At 36.9% G+C, this 16782-nt stretch overlaps 2 protein-coding genes across 4 annotated transcripts in view; both read right to left on the minus strand.

Annotated features, from left to right (window-relative positions):
- Positions 1-15832, minus strand: part of LOC135687121 (uncharacterized) — a 20836-nt gene extending 5004 nt beyond the window's left edge. Inside the window, exons 1-5 of one of the 3 annotated variants that reach the window (XM_089114633.1) lie at positions 15683-15832; positions 13550-14922; positions 12355-12580; positions 9973-10983; positions 345-9480 (exon numbers count right to left, since the gene is read on the minus strand). In XM_089114633.1, the coding sequence (XP_088970759.1) occupies positions 9975-10983; positions 12355-12580; positions 13550-14882 (2568 nt within the window). In that variant the 5' untranslated portion in view covers positions 14883-14922; positions 15683-15832 and the 3' untranslated portion in view covers positions 345-9480; positions 9973-9974. Of the gene's footprint in view, positions 1-344; positions 10984-12354; positions 12581-13549; positions 14923-15682 lie in introns of those variants that run through there. The other 2 variants (XM_065203596.2, XM_065203597.2) reach the window with 2 other exon arrangements.
- Positions 2769-3125, minus strand: LOC135687704 (uncharacterized). Its single transcript, XM_065204344.2, has one exon. It carries the CDS (start codon positions 3123-3125, stop codon positions 2769-2771), a length of 357 nt encoding a protein of 118 aa, XP_065060416.1.
- Positions 15833-16782: the final 950 nt, after the last annotated feature.

A 16782-nucleotide genomic window follows, 5' to 3' on the forward strand; every position in this document is an offset into this window, starting at 1 on the left:
ACCTTAGCGATGATCTCTTTATTCAGCACAATTTTAAACCTTCCTTAGCGAAAGAGGTTACTAACGACAGGATGTTTACAACAGCATCTTCTTAGCAGTTACTGAGAAAGAAGAGTTTACATGCCCAACGATTCTACAATGTCACGCAATAGGAAACCTCTATAAAGGATTTGACGACACCGTACATGACGCAAAATGAAAATGTACTGTTTATGTATATGGTACAAATAAACTGTCAACGTATGCTTTATAGATATACTTTGGGCGAATCTTAGTCTTGCTTGAGCTGCATGTCGCTGCTTCTTACAGCTTTCCTAAGTTCTGTTTTCATACAAATATTCCTGACTTTTTATGTATATAAAGTAAAGAGACACATAAAAAAGCTTTTCATGGATGCAAACAGCAACAACAGCAACAACAACAACAGCAACGACAGCAACAGCAACGCGATGCAATAATTTATTCTCGAAACTCATAACGACAATAGTAGAGCAATAGCATAACGATATCGAATTACTTTAAGCCCATTGCCAGCTGCCAGTTTAGAGTTATCCATTTTTCAACATTCATTGAAAATATATTAAGTGCACCAGAACACACAAACTGACGTAAGATGTCATATTTTTAGTAACATTGTAATTATCATAAAAAACGAAGAAATCAATAATGATCAGGTAGAGATCAGTAGTTTTAGAAGCTAAATCAATGATCAAATTAGTCAACTCTTTCGGTACAAATGTTTGCGTAGGATAAATCATCTGTCGAGCCGTTTATCGCGTTTCTGTAGGATATTGCAAATATTAATGATTTTTTACTCGGTTTTTAGGTGTTTCGTACAAAAATGCGGCTTTTTAGAGGTCACACAGCTTCATTTTTTTCAAATAAGCAGTTCTTTCACTGCGTCGCTTCCTAAGATAACTGCACATAGAGTTTATATTAGTTTACGACGCAGTCTTGAGTCGAATGCAATGTTCAGGCATTTCCCACTGGGACCGGAGAGCGTAAAACACAAGGATCGCTTTCTCACGTCACAACGGAATCACCTGTGCACCCATGAGCTCATACCTAACAGCATCTTATTGATAAGGCCAAGTGTTTTGCACTGAAGAGTTTTGTTGCCGTCGTGTGATACGGGGGTTTCGCATTGAGATACGATAAAAAATCATGAAAAAATTCATAATTTCATTCAATCATTCTTTTTAAACTGAAAAGTAAGAAAATAAGTCTTCAACTGCTAAGCAATTTGCCCATTGTAATTTCACATTAATTATTAAAAAATTTACATCTGCAAAACTACACAAAATGAGTGAATCCATATCTACATAGAAGTCACCAATTCACGATATGGTTTGATCTGACCAGAAAAAAATCGGTCCAAAAAATTATTTTTCCCTTTAAAAACCTTTACCTCAGGGGAGGCAAACCAAACAGGGTCAAATTGCTTGTTCCTGCAATCCTAGTCTCAATTTATTTTATATAAAGGTAAAGAAACTTTATAGGAACACCGAGGCTCTATTTGCGAAAAAAAGAAAGATGTAAGAACATGCCCAACCTAAAATGTAGAAGCAGAAGGAAAAACGAATGTATTTTTTGGAAATTTTCTCTCATGTCAACAAAACAGAGGAATTTTAAACAGGGGACAGTTCAATTTGGCAAATAGAGAATTCTACCGAGCAAAAAAATTTTCCGATATGCAAAATAGGATTTTAACCAAAGGTTTACTTGAAAGTGTTTCGCACTTCGATTCATCATGTAGCCGCCCATACACCTTAAAAATTCAAGCAAAGCTGTTATTTAATGGTCTTAGAAGCAATTTATAGTGTGTGAATCTAGAAAAATCTATGTTAAATAAAAACAACATCAAGGACACCCGAGCCTCAAATAACCCAAAAAATAAACACCAAAAATTACCTGGTTAGAAGGTTCACACACATTACAGACGTGCTTCTGTTACTTGTGTTACATAATAATAAACCTCGTTGTACAATAGCCTCGTTTAGAACATTACATCCTTCGCTAATTAACAAAACAAACATAACATAACATGAATGATAAACTACGCATAATATAGGTCTATTGTGTCTGCTGCACTGTTAGATCAAAACTCGGTCTGAAAGTTTTCATCTCTGCATCTAGCAGGTGCTTGTCTTATTCTCACCGATTTCCCTATTGGCACTCTACCCTCTACTTCATTTGGTGGAATGGCATTCCCTTCTCTTTCATCAGTGTCAGGTGACAGTGGTTGTGTGGTATAGTCTTCTTCACACGTTGATGTGTTTCCCTCCAACCTTTGCAGATGTGTTTTCTTGAAAAATGTAATATGTCTTGTGACGGTTCTTGTTGCATTTCTGGCTGTAACTAAACTACCTTTTCTCTTCAAAACAACCATTGGCTCTCTGTTGAAAGGTGTCGTTCTCTTGTTAAGCTTTGCTTGTCGACACAAAACTGTATCCCCCACTTTAATGTCTAGTTGCTTTACATAGCTCTTGCTATCTGCATTTTGCTGTTGCTTTGCTGCTAGCATCTTTTGTACGCACCTCTCTGTCATCGAGCAATGTTTTCTTGCTAGTAGGTGCAGGAAGGCGTGTCTTGTATCTTCGTCCATTGAAAAGGAGACTGGCTGGAGAATGCTTTGTCATTGTGTGTGGAGTAGCTCTATGGGCCCTCAGTTACTTCTGCAATTCTTGTCTCCAGCTTAGACGCTCTTCTGTGGAGGAGCGAATGAGTTTTCCGAGATTTTTCATGAAGTTTCCGGCCATGTCATTTGCTCATGGTGCATATGATATTTTCTTTCTGTGCTCAAAACCCATATATTCCTCACTGTTATACGGTGGCCCATTGTCACTAGCTATTTCGTCTGGGATTCCTAAAGTTGAGAGAATTTTGTCCTTTGCTGGTATGACTTTTGTACCAGAAGTTGAGCGCAAGATTTCAACCACAGGAAACCTGGAATACAGACATCGTACAACCAGCAGGTATTCACCAGTGTCTAATGGCCCATATAGGTCTGTAGCAAGTTTTGACCATGGTTCTGTGGGTAGTTCTGTTGGCTTGAGTGGCTCTTGCTGATGAATATCTATGTTTGCTTGGCATCCCATGCATTGTGCAACTTCTGTTTCGACCATCTTATCTAATCCAGGAAACCATAAATGCATCCGTAAGTACTGCTTTGTTCTCACAACACCTTGATGTCCCTCATGGGCGAGAGTTGTCACAGACTGCCAAAGACTGTAACTCGAAAATATCATCAAAAAATTTAATCTGGTGGATTTTGTGTACCAGAAATGCAAAGGAATACAGGCTTGTGAGCGAGTGGAGCGTCGTAGTGTTACTGCTGCCCTAAATATCACTCCGGAGTAAAAGTTACTCCGCTCTGCTCCGCTCTCATAGCAATCCGGTATAGTGTAACTCTAGCCTTAGGGTGCTTTTCTTGTACAGCATGGACTGGTGATGGTGAGGCTGTACAGCATGGACTGGTGATGGTGAGCTTCTTAGGGCCTGCTTGCATGAAGTGGGCTGGTTAACCCAAGTGGGATCTGTGCTTTCTATACATTCCTTTGTTCTCTGTATTTGCGTTTACATGGAGAGTGGTTCAGCCCGCTCAGGTGAGATCCGCGAGAAGGACGAGTGGGATCCGCATCAGGTGGGATGGAAATTATCCATGTAAACGTAATCAGGTGGGCTAGCCCACTCTCTGCGTAAAGAAGGTTTGCGCCAAATTTAACCAAATCATAATGTTCTACGAATCGGCAGCAACAGCTCGGGCTCTTCTGCTAAAACTAGTAAAAGCGTACAGAAACCTAGAGAATTCAAACGTTTTCTCGATTGAAATGACACTAGCGAAAATGTCGATCGTCTAACTGAAGTACGAATCCGAGCATAACGTATAATCCAACGGTCAGAAAAGGAATCCAACTGATATTCGCCATTGTTAAGGAAAACTGTGGCGCCATAAACTAAAAAACCTCATTTACAATATTAAATATAAGAGGCCATCCCACCCAAGTGGGATAAATCGCGTCCTCATATAAACACTTGCGAATACGATCTCACCTGCGGAAACTAGCCCACTTCATGTAAACAGGCCCTTATTGTTTGAGCCAAGTGAGAACCGAGGCCCGCTAAATTTGATTGGGCTCTAGAACCGTGGGACTCACCGTTCACCGCGAAACACCGAAAGGTACCGACATGAGAGCTAAACGGGGTACACAATGTCAAAAAGTACTTCTTACAAACTACCTACAATCACTGCCAAAAGTCTTGGAACACTAACGTAGGTTTTCAAAGGCAAATCCAGCCATCCCCATCTACCCCTAGGAACAATGTTGATTTACTATAGAAAAAAGAAAGGGGTTATGGAGTACGCTTTTTCTTGTGAGTTGTTTGATATTTTTCTATACTTTCAACATTGTTTTGGGGGAAAAGGGGGCGGAAGTGGTAGTTTTCAAGAAAACAAATGAAAAATAGAAAAAGCACAGCGCAAAGAGTTAGGTGTTCCAAGTAATTTTGGCAGTGATTGTACCTCTATAACAGAATATAAATGACATTTCTATTCTGTGCCTCTATCTCCAATTGACCAACTTTTCAATAAAGCAGAACATACAGCGCATGGGACGCAGCGTGTAGCAAGACAATTAACATATTTGATCACATCGAACGTTGGGAAATTTCTATAGTTACAATTCAGCTGTTTTTCAACTTAAATTTACATCCAATAACTTAACTTGGAAATTTGAACTTCTGACGTTATTGGTAAGATGGGTCTCACGCGGACAAGCAACATCGACCTCGGTCTGAAACGGCAGAAGCTCGATCCAGTCTTTTATAGAGATCAGTGGTGATACATTATGATAAACCTCGTTATACAATAGCCTCGTTTAGAACATTACAGAGCCCTTCGTATTCAAACTGTTTACACTTGTTTGGAAAGCTTGCTATAGTGCAATAATTAGTGATATCCCCGTGGAAACCACTGCCCAAAATCCCATGACGTGTGTGGCCACGAAACAAATGGCAACAGCATAGAAAGTGCGTACATTTGCAAAGCGCCATAATATCAAAATAATTTGTTGCAACTAAATTCCATTTATATTCAAAAATAAAGAATATTTTGCAAACAGCAATTACAGGGCCTTCACAAATGAGACACGTGATGAGACACGTGAAGACTTTAGCTCTGACAACTCGTATGGTTTTCCTTATCTTTATGTTTTATGAAAAACATGATTCTATTTCTGTACATTGTGTGCCCAGGGTATAAATATAAGTTTTCAAAGTAATAACCTGGTTGGACCGTAGCCAAAATGTTTTATATCTATCTGTTCATAAAGGCTCCTGTTCTTTGTTTCATCATAAATGTTTTCAGACCTGCCGAGACTTTTTTGGGGCCTGGGGCAAGACGAAAGATTGAGCCCGTTGTGACGTTAACATAACTGCGATTATTGTTGTTGCTATGGAAAGAAACTTCAATATAAATTTTGGGCTTGGGTGATTTGTCCCTTGCCCCATTCTCGGCGGGCTTGCACCCCATCGTGATTAAATTAGCACTTATGAATGATGAGGGTATCGTCTTAATAGAAACGGTCGCCGCATGAAGTGAGAGTAGGTACCATAATTTATTATACAGCAAAATTCATAGGCACTACATTACAGAAAGAAAATAGTAAAAAACTGTATGAACTAAATGATCTGCTAAAACGGAATTCAAATGGATGAAGTAAACAATGGATGAAATAGAAACATGCATTATCACCATGCTTTGGTCCTAAGGAACTAAGAATGTTTGGTTTGTCAGATTCACATACCGACAGTGACTGGTTATTTTCCCAAAACAGATTGTCAAATCAGTTTAAAAATCTTATTTTAACTCCTCAGTGAAACGAGCTCACTAAAAATACTTTTTACAGAAATCTTGTTCACAATTTCACCGGAATCAACATTAACATAGCTTAAAATTAGCACAAATTTGCGCGTTCAGTCGAAATGTAGTCAACCTTGCAATTTGGCAAAGAAAGTCGATTTTCCCTATGTTATCCATGTCAGCGTTCAACCTATGATCAGAACAGCGTGTCAACATTACCTTGTGCCTCCTGCCTCTACTTATTTGAAATCTTTTAAATCAAGTAGGCCCTTACAGTAGAAACCCGCGTAAAAAATCTGTAATTATAAGAACATCGAGTCTGAAATTTAATCTTTGAAACCCAATAATTAGGAACCCCCTAAAGGCTGAAATTTGGAAAGGTTCTTATAAATAGATAAGAAAAAGGGTTTTTTGGATAAATCAGGTTATGGTATGTTGCATTCTAATTGGACAATCTAACAACACAAATTCATTTGATTGGTTGAAATTCAACATAAAAAAGCTGGTTTAGGTGTGTCCATTAGAATTCTTGCGGTGGAAAACATTGTTAATGTGTGCAAGGCCTGTATGTATATAAGAACCTTGTCAAGAACCTTTTAGACTGGAATTTGGAATCTATTCTATAGCAGCCTGTTAATTAAGAACCCATTCAGGCTGCCAGAAAAAAACCTATGCGGGTTTCTACTGTATATAAGAACCGTGTTAAGAACCTTTTAGACTGGAATTTAGAATAGCAGACTGTTAATTAAGAACCTATTCAGGCTGTCAGAAAAAACCTAGATTCTTTTATGCGGGTTTCTACTGTACATCCATAGATTATACGTCTGATGACAAATGTTACAACACAACCTTTCTTCATCCTACCAAGACCCCATTAGAAAAAGCAAGATCGAACTCGTTGTACAAAGCATGACCAAAAGAGGATTTGGCGCATTAAGATTGGATAGTTTGTTTAGATAAATCTTTATTAAAACGACATGCAGAAATTTTGTAATGAATCAATCAGTAACTCAGTTTATGCTTGTGAGAGCAACAGAAATATCTTTTACAGTAAATATAAAACTTCAATGGAACTTTTAAAATAAGCAACCAGTTAATAAGCGGACAAGAATTGAGCCTTGTAAATTTTCCATAAACAGAACACAGTGTTTTACGGAAGTTTTAGTGCTGGTCTCTAGTTAATTTGTTCTTATATATACAAAATATATATACACACACAAAATATATACAAGAAGACATTGGTTATAACACCCATATATGGAGGAAAAATGGTTTTCTTGTTAAATGTCGCGATCATTATCTAACTAATGCCTTTTAAAAGAAATAATAAAGATGTAGTTTATAAAAAACCCTTTCACCAGACTTACCAAATGATGCTACTGCCAAATCACATTTCAACCCACCACTGTTTACAAATTTTTAAATAAAAACTATTGACAAGGAAAGAGAGGATTAAAAAAGATTGCAGTACCCAGACTTCTTTCCAGCTCGTCTCTCCCAACTTGGGCTTTAAGAAAAGACTGACCTTTTGCAATGACTAAACGTTTCAGTGTGAGTTACCATAATCTGTTTCAAAAAAATTATATGCTCTCCTATAAGACCCCCTAAATCGCAAAAAGATCAAAAACAAAGAACAAAGCACAAGAGAAAGGATACCTACACAAAAGCTATCAATAAATGATAAAGAATCCAATTTTGTGTTCTTGGTTACAGCCGTTGAAGTCAAGGCACTTCATCGCCGGTCTTTGTAAATCAAAGTTGCTCTGTTTATGGTGTGAGTGGCTGAATTTTCCAATTTTATTTATCGTAATTACACCGCTTCCAAGCCAGTTAATAAAACGTTCATTGAAATAAAAACAAGTCGAACTTTACAGAATAAAACTCTACTGAATGATGTATCTATCTCAATATTCGTTTGTCAATGAAATATTAGTATTGAAAAAGAAATGAGATTTGATTCTCTTTGATGATCGGATTGACGACTTTCAATTCTCGGTGATTGCTGGAGCAAAATCTCTCATGTAAAAGTGCGGGAGTTTTTAAAACCCTGCAGTCATTGGCTCCTTGAGACCTTAACTAGATTCATCATGGAGAAAAACATTTGATTTGCAGAGCAGACCGCGATTAGAGATCTGTCTTCTGGCATTTTAACTCCAAAGGTTTCAGAGTCATAGAACATTGTAACTCTTTTCAATTAAATTAATCTTTTTAAGGGCCTTAATTTCGATAAGCCAGCTTAATGAAGTACTGGGAAATCCGAATAAGCAAGCTTCTGCAGAAAAGGTCTCCTTCGAATCCAATTCTAAGGCAAACTCAATTACTTTCTTGCTCTGATTTCGTATTTTGCATGCAGCATTTGATTCTATAGACTCAAGAAATGGATAGGAAATATGATTGATCTTTGAAACAACGGCTGCATCTCACTGAAGAATGATGAACTATGCAAATTTCCAACGAAAGTAACCGACAAACCGAATGACTACAGTGTCGTAAGAAATTTAATGGAGAAGCACAATTACTTGAGAAGGCAGGAATAAAAGAGATAACTCATTAGAGACAATGAATTTTCATCAATTTTTAAGGGTTAAGAGTTTCCCCCAAATCTCTTTAGCATAAAAGTCGACACAGCCCTATTTCATATGAGGTAAACTAGCCGGCATCCATGGCTTTTGAATTAAAGTGTAAATGCGTCGATTTGGGTTTTGAAAGCAATAAAATATATTTTGACAACCATTTGTAGACCATATTAGTATCTCTACCGGGCCACACAAACAGTGAGGATTCACTTGTCCCGAAAAGCCATGAGCTAAACAAACACTGAAGAATCTGAAGTATGTTGTTCAATTTAAGAACGTGGAGGCTGAAAGCGGCTGACTTTGATGTGGCGAAGTTTGCTGAAAAGGTTTCTGGGGCAGTTTCCACTCAGAGTCAGATGCAATTTTCCCAAAAAACATCCGTCAGTCTTTTCAGCCACTGTGGAACACGCAAGATATTGCCTTAGAAGGACATATCTTAGAAGTTTGCTGAAAAGGTTTCTGGGGCAGTTTCCACTCAGAGTCAGATGCAATTTTCCCAAAAAACATCCGTCAGTCTTTTCAGCCGCTGTGGAACACGCAAGATATTGCCTTAGAAGGACATGCCTTAGAAGTTTGCCGAAAAGGTTTCTGGGGCAGTTTCCACTCAGAGTCAGATGCAATTTTCCCAAAAAACATCCGTCAGTCTTTTCAGCTGCGGTGGAACACGCAAGATATTGCCTTAGAAGGACATGCCTTAGAAGTTTGCCGAAAAGGTTTCTGGGGCAGTTTCCACTCAGAGTCAGATGCAATTTTCCCAAAAAACATCCGTCAGTCTTTTCAGCTGCGGTGGAACACGCAAGAAATTGCCTTAGAAGGACATGCCTTAGAAGTTTGCCGAAAAGGTTTCTGGGGCAGTTTCCACTCAGAGTCAGATGCAATTTTCCCAAAAAACATCCGTCAGTCTTTTCAGCCGCTGTGGAACACGCAAGATATTGCCTTAGAAGGACATGCCTTAGAAGTTTGCCGAAAAGGTTTCTGGGGCAGTTTCCACTCAGAGTCAGATGCAATTTTCCCAAAAAACATCCGTCAGTCTTTTCAGCCGCTCTGGAATACGCAAGACATTGCCTTAGAAGGACTGCAATACTTTCGGGGGTGATGCGCATGCATAAATATGTATTGCGTGCAAACAGATTGAAAATGCCAGTTAGTATTTAGACATGGCCAGTACAGGATATTTGTTAATTCATATATTCGGATCACAGGAATCGATAATGTTGAGAAATAAAAACCCTTATACTTTTCAGTCTTAAATAGTAAGAAATATTAACATCATCTTTGCATGAGGTGACGTAGGTATTGTACTTCAATGAATTCTTCAATAAGCGAACAATGCAATATCATTGCAATTACAACCAAAGGCCGGTGTAACGATTAAAGGCGTGACACTTTGGTTGATAAATAGGGAGTTCGATTTTATTCATGCAAGGCAATTTGCGGGTATACAGTCCTTGGAATAGTAAATTGTTTCCTTATTTTTAAGCATCTCCAAACCCAATAACATAGCAAAATGGAAGATCAACAGCATTAAAGACTCACGTTCAGGTTGACTCATAATCGTACAAATCCTCCACATCGACCAACAAGGTGATTACATCATTGAAATTCTTCTCAGACAACATGTTTCCAGATATTCTTTCAAGCTTCAGACGCAAGCGAACAAATAAATCCATAATATTTTCTAACTTTTTACCAGCTTTTCTTTCCTCCCACTCGTCTGTTTTGCACATGGTTATTTCACAACGTCCTTTGTTATCAGCATCACCAGTCTCAAGACTGCTACAGCAAACAAGATTATTTTTATTGACAATCCTTACAGAATCTTCGACCATCTGCTGCGAGACAATAGCAGTAGTATTAGCGATACTAGAAGATTCATCTTCGGAGTCTGAGCTCTCGTAGTCTACCAGGGATATCAATTTTTCATCTGACTTTGATTCTATCTCTTTGCAAAGCTCTTCTGTATATTCAGTGTCTCTGTCAGCGATTTTTGGATTCGATGTGCAAAAAGAAATCCATCGACTTTCTTTTAGATTTCCAACTTTCATTTCTTTAAGAGCTTCAACTTCCTGGTTCCTTTGGCCAAGATTTTCAGATTTAGAATTACTGCCTTCTATGGTGTCTTCTATGGGACAAAATGGGTAGTTTTGTTCTAACAGCTTACTTGGATGAACAGAATGTTCCTTTGACCGAATTTCATTCGAGGAACTCGTGGCATTACCATGCTGATAAACTGGAAGATCTTTTTCTAGATATTCATCATTGAAAATTCTTGTTCCAAAACCAAAGCAAAATTCTTCATTAGATTCATTTCTTCTCGTCATACAACCCTCGTGGTCATCACTGAGAGAGATCACGAAAGATTTGAAGCTGGATAAAATTGTTTCCAGATAGAGCACTAATGCTTCACAGAAGCAGGTTTCATTGCAAATTAACCAATCAATGCAAACCATATGATCAAAAGACAGTGCCTCCAGTAGACAATAGAACAGCTCATGTGGCAAGAAATTGGCAATACTGGATTTCAAGTCGTTGGGTCTAGGACTGTTCCTGTCAAATATAATGATACTATCATAGCAAATCATTAGCAAATGAAATCACAAATCACAACTGAGCAATTGCATATGAAGCTTTCTTCAAAACAAACTAATTATTGGCAGTTGTTATTTTTAATGTTGGGCACCAGAGTGGAAGAACTTTTGGAGGAATATGAAAGCTTTCGGCCTTGCTTTAGTAGGTTATCAAATTTTTTCACAAATTTCTGACAGAGTATCAATTTTTTTGTACATTTCCAGAGAGGTATAATTGAAACATCTTGCATAAAACAATGGTTATTGTTTTGCGTCAATGTATATAACAACACAACTTTTCTAAAGGACAAGTATCACAAACTTAGAAACTGACATGGTGCACTAAAATATTAATTAGTGCAGATTGGAAAAATATGGATCATCACCATGATTTAATAGCATAACTAGAAGCAAATGTTAGCTGCAGGAAGTTGCTATTGTATCAAAGAGCCTGATTCAAAAAATAATTTCCTTGACAATGGCTAATGATATTAACAAGTCTAGCAGATTTCACTGGATTACATTTCAGGTCACACAAGATTCTGATATAGTGAAAAAGAAAGAATTGGATGTATGAAAAGAATAGAAAATACTGGGGTATTAAATTATTTAATTATTGTGTATTAATGGGCTCTCAATTATTATTGGGTTTAATGAATGGGGTAAGAAAATATTCTGATCTGTCTCGAATTCTTCACCCCTGTATCCACCATAAAAAATGACAACTCCCGAAACATGGAGTATCATGAAATTTTAATGGTTTCGATAAACAGCTATTGTCTCAGCTTTGACTTGTAATGACTCATCCTCCAAAAAATCTGTCTGTAAAATATTTACCAATTAATGCACTACTTGTTCATTTTCTGGAGCTATTATAATCAGTATTAAATGAAATAGCAAAGATGTTTTGCTAAACCTAGTTTTGTTTTCTATTGACTCTAATTGCAAAGAATATGGTAGAAATCATATTTTAAGTGGCATGTCATTGTGATGAAATGACTCATGCAAGTCTTAAGACATCATGATTTTGAATTATGACTTGAATCACAAACAACAATTTGAATCATGACATGATCCAAATCATGCCAGTTGCGTATATTGACAGTTTTTAAACAAATAAAGCTCTATTGCGAGTTTTCAAAAGGAGGGTTGCCAGAACCCAGGAGGAAAAAATATGTCATCTGTTTTTCTATTCCAGTTCATACCATAAGTATTTTCTGATAAACTTTCAGAAGAAAAAATTCAAAATTTTAATTTTGGTTCCAAACAAAATGATCAACCTTAATTAAGAAGGTACTAAATGAAAATTGACTTTAAATGTATTAGAAGTAATGATGATTATAAATCAAACCTAGAGCTGCTGCTTCCTTCAGTAAGTCTTCTGCAAATCTTAAGTAGGAGAAAAACTGCTTCACAAAGCTGATCGTCTTCATCCATCATCAGGTTAACTAAGAGGCTTGGAAATTGTTGAAGCAGTAACTGCTTGCTTTCTATTTGTTTGACATTAAGAAGCAACAATGCAATTTGTTCAAAGAGCCGACAAGAGTTGTCAATGGCGAAGACAGGTGAACCAGAAACTGCAAAGAAACAATGGTTTAAAGAAAACTAGATATGAATTTGTTAAGGAAGGTTATGTTGCAACAATAAAAGACTTCATTTACAATCCAATAATGATCCAGTACTAAACATAATCTATTTCAGAAGGCCTTGATTCCTTGAAACTTATATCCATCTAGAAAGAATGTTTCAAACTTAGAAGTCTTGAAGTCTTGCAGCAGTTAAAAATGTGTCTAATCGTTCTTACTATTTCTTATAAAATAAAAATCAACCTTTTTTTCTTCAGAATCTTGTATGCAAAGGTCTGATAGGTCATGACTTAAATGCCTTGAAATAGGCCTCAATTTAAAAAAACCATGAAATGTACCAGCGAAGATGGCTTTCAAAGGAAGAATAATTGTGGTGGAACTTAAAGTTAATAGTCAGGTGCATGGATGGTTTAGTGCTAGAGTTACAAATTACAGATCAGCGAGACTAGGGTTCTATATCTGACATTTTCTCTGACACCTTCTCTGACATAATCACATAAACTTTCACATATAGTAAGGAAAGTCACACACTCTCTACAATTTCAAGCAAAGAAATAATGAGATTTGGTCACAGTGAGTTTGGCCAGAATACAGCTTGATAACCATAGCTAGTAGCATTGTTAAAACTACCTATCAGAGGCAGATCCAGACTAAATCAACCTATGCAGAAGCATAAGTCAGATTTTTGCAACAACAAATAAAATGGAAACTATTAAAATTTTTAATCAATAGTTTCTTTGGCGAATTCTCTAGCAACGTCTGTCCTAGATCTGCCTCTGTTGATACCAACAACAACAACATAAGGAAGACAAAGCATGTATTTTGCTGACTATCTTTTGGCTTCTGCACAGAACAGTCAAGTGATTATTTTAGGCATTTAGCTGGTCTGTATTTTCTGAATCCAGAAGCTTGTTTGTCCCTTGTCATCAACGACTGTCAATAAAATAATAAAAAACTTACCAGATAAACCATCTTGCTCTTCTGATTCAAGAACAACCAAAAAACTTTTTAATGTTATCAATACAAGCATCCTAGTGTTTGCAAATGTCCAACTATTATAACCATCAGCACAATTTAAAATATCATATCCTCTACAAGCTGAATCCTTTTCAAAAGAAGTCCCTCCAAATCCGTGTACTCTATGAAAATCACCGGAAAGAAATCTATCCAATTTCATCTCTAAGAAAGACTTAACAATTCTTAGACCAAGGATTTTCATCTCAAAAGATGGACAGCTGCAATTATCCAAATCATGGAGTAAAATCCTCAGTCTGATAAAGGACTGAAAAGAGTTTATTTCCATTGATATGAATAAATCCTCCCAAATTGGTTCATTACTTTTCAAGACATGATAAACTTCTGACAATAGAATTTCGATTTCACCAGTAAGCTCTGTTTTGGAATATTCAAGGACTTGCATTTTGAGAATCTGCCTCTTTTCATAAGAGACTTTTGCAAGTTTTTTTGCCTGCTTGATAGCTCTCAGTTTGTTGATGTTCTCTACATCATCTTCAGTTTCATTATGAAAAAAGGTTAGACAGCTTGATTCTGATTTTGCTGGGAAACTGGTAACTTTCAAGATGGCAGTAATGAGCCTGATCTGAGACGTTATCTTCTTCATAGTCATGAAATTTATCTGCTCAATATCCACTTGCATCTCCTTTCTCATTAATTTTAATAGGCTTGAGACAATACCATAAAGCTCAGTCTTTCTTCTATCAAGCAAGTAGCTAAATGTGGTCTTGATAACGTCAAGATGCTGTGTTAAAGAGTCAGGATACAAGTTAAACCATTTTGAGAAAACAGCTAATGATTTGTAGGTCACAAAACAGTCTGATCGTTTTATCAAGTGCAAGGTAATCAGTATTGCATTTTGTGTGTCCAGATAACACCTTTCTGTAGTACATGCTCTTTGATTTTCAGAGAGGCTGTCTTTGTTATCATTACTGCATTCTTTAGCAAAATCAAAGTTGTTGGCATGCTTCGGATTCAAAGAAAATTTTTCAAGCTGTTCAAGCCCAATATTTATGAAAGACAACACAAGAAGCTGGCAGTTTCTTGCTGCATTGCAATATTTGTGGTCATTTCCTTTGAGACTTGTGCAAGCAAGGGGATTCAAGGAATCTAGAACACTCTTAAACAGAAAACATCTTTTCACAGAAGTGAAATTAAACACCTCTTCCTTCATGCTGAAAATAGACTTCCAAAGCTGCAGGAGTTTGATGCATCTTTCTGGACAGGGATTGTTAATAGCAACGGCTTCATGCTCACAAAGTAACGCATCTAAATCCATATTCCATGTGTAGCATTAATTCAAATCATAAGAACAGCATCTAAAATGAGGAAATTGGAATCAGTCACACTCTTAGTATATTAAAAGGTTCATTGAGATATCAATGTACAATAGAAACAGTACAGTCATTTTTCAAGACAATAAAATTTCACAAATTGTGATTTTCTGCTCAAGACTGATGCTCCAACAACAGAAATTTGGAGAAATCAGTTGTAAGCGCTGCTGCTTGCAGCTATAGGGAGCAGCAAAAATCACACATGTTTCCAAACCTTTTCTCTATGTTTAAGTGTAGAAGAAATTGGCTAGAGTTATCCATAATGAACTATTAAAATTAAAAAAAACTTGATGGGGGTCGAGCAAAAAGTCAGTCAACAATTGACTTAAAACTGAAATATTGAGCCACCCAAAATGCTCAACTCAACTCAGCTCAAAAATTTCATTCACAGCAATAATTAACTACAACATTTGTATTTAATACATGAATCACAAATAACAATATTTTTTTTCAAAAAGGAAAACTACATACAGTAGGTGGTTCGAAGTTTAAAATGTTTGCTGTCAGAGATATGAAAAGAACCCACAAGGAGCTATCTAGGTCATATGCCCGGTTTGACGTGTATAGGTGACGAAATAAAGGCTTAGAAAACTGCAATAGCGATTTAAAGAGAAGAATGTGAATGAAAAATGAAAAGGAAAGAACATCCAAGATTGGGTTTGTAATAATTAATAATAATGTGTTATATACTAAAACACAAAATAACCCCCAGCCTCAACGAAATTTTGTAATAAGTAGCACCTACATTTAGAGACATTTTCTTTGTACTTGAAAACTGCTTGGAAAACAAAGTGCTTAGATTCCATGCCGTACAGTTGTAAATGCTTGTGTTCAGCGACCATGTTTGCTTCAAATGAAATGAGCAGCGGCGGTGCTGTCGTCAGCTAAATCAAACCGAGGCTCAATAATAGGGGCTCACTTGCGGAATTGTGGGGGTCAGGGGTAGGGCTTCTATGAAAACTAATTTGAAAAATTTCAAAAGATACATAATGCCATTTCAGTTAAGATGTATCTGTACAGTTTACAAGATTGTACGGAGAAAATTGTTGGTCATTTTCCAAGGGAATTGCTATTTTTGCTTTGCAAATCTCTAGGTTGAGAAGATTGTTTCGTCAAATTCACACCAAATGAAAAGAGGCCCTTTAAGATGGACTTCTCAGTATAAGAACACCTACTCTCTACTGCTTTGAACCAGTCTCAAAGACTACTAAAAAGGCATAACAGGAGTAAAAAAGTTCGCTACAATTGAAATTGGAAATGTTAAGAAAACTAACATCATATACTGTCGCTAAATTGTTGTATCTTTTTCCGTACAAGCAAGGCTATGGTAGAGATGTAGAATGAAGGATATTCAATCTTTGCTTAGAAAGGTTGCATATTTGAAATAAGCTTGATAGGGAAGCTGAAGGGGCTCAATAGAATGAGGACCCAACAGGGGCGTTGTGGCTCCTAGAAGAGGGCCGGGAAGAAATAACCATAAAGGGGCCAATTCTTTTCAGAAAAAACCATTTTTTGCTATTGGTGCGAGCGGGGCAGTTGGGAAAAACAGCATAAATAGTAATAACACAACAACAGAGATGGCGCCATCAAATCAAATTTAGTGACACCATGGTTGGGCCCGACGCGAAAGAGAAGTTTTGAATTTAGGCCTCCTGGAATGGCTGAAAGTGCATCTCCTGGATTAAAATTAAAGAAACTATTATATCGCTCAGAATAGACGATTAGTCGATTCTCAGGAAAGCATTGATTGTTGATATTTTGAAAAAAATTGGAAAGGGAGGAAAGAAAGTAAGTGTGACCTTTGGTTCAGAGTGCACATCGATGTGAATAACAAGAAGCTGTTGT

Source organism: Rhopilema esculentum, chromosome 20, assembly GCF_057945365.1.
Source record: "Rhopilema esculentum isolate cy_ngs chromosome 20, ASM5794536v1, whole genome shotgun sequence".
In the NCBI taxonomy this organism is placed as follows: Eukaryota; Metazoa; Cnidaria; class Scyphozoa; order Rhizostomeae; family Rhizostomatidae; genus Rhopilema; species Rhopilema esculentum.

Excerpts from the sequence above, each read along its gene's own strand:
- LOC135687704 (XM_065204344.2), bottom strand. The coding sequence starts at position 3,125 with ATGGTCGAAACAGAAGTTGCACAATGCATGGGATGCCAAGCAAACATA.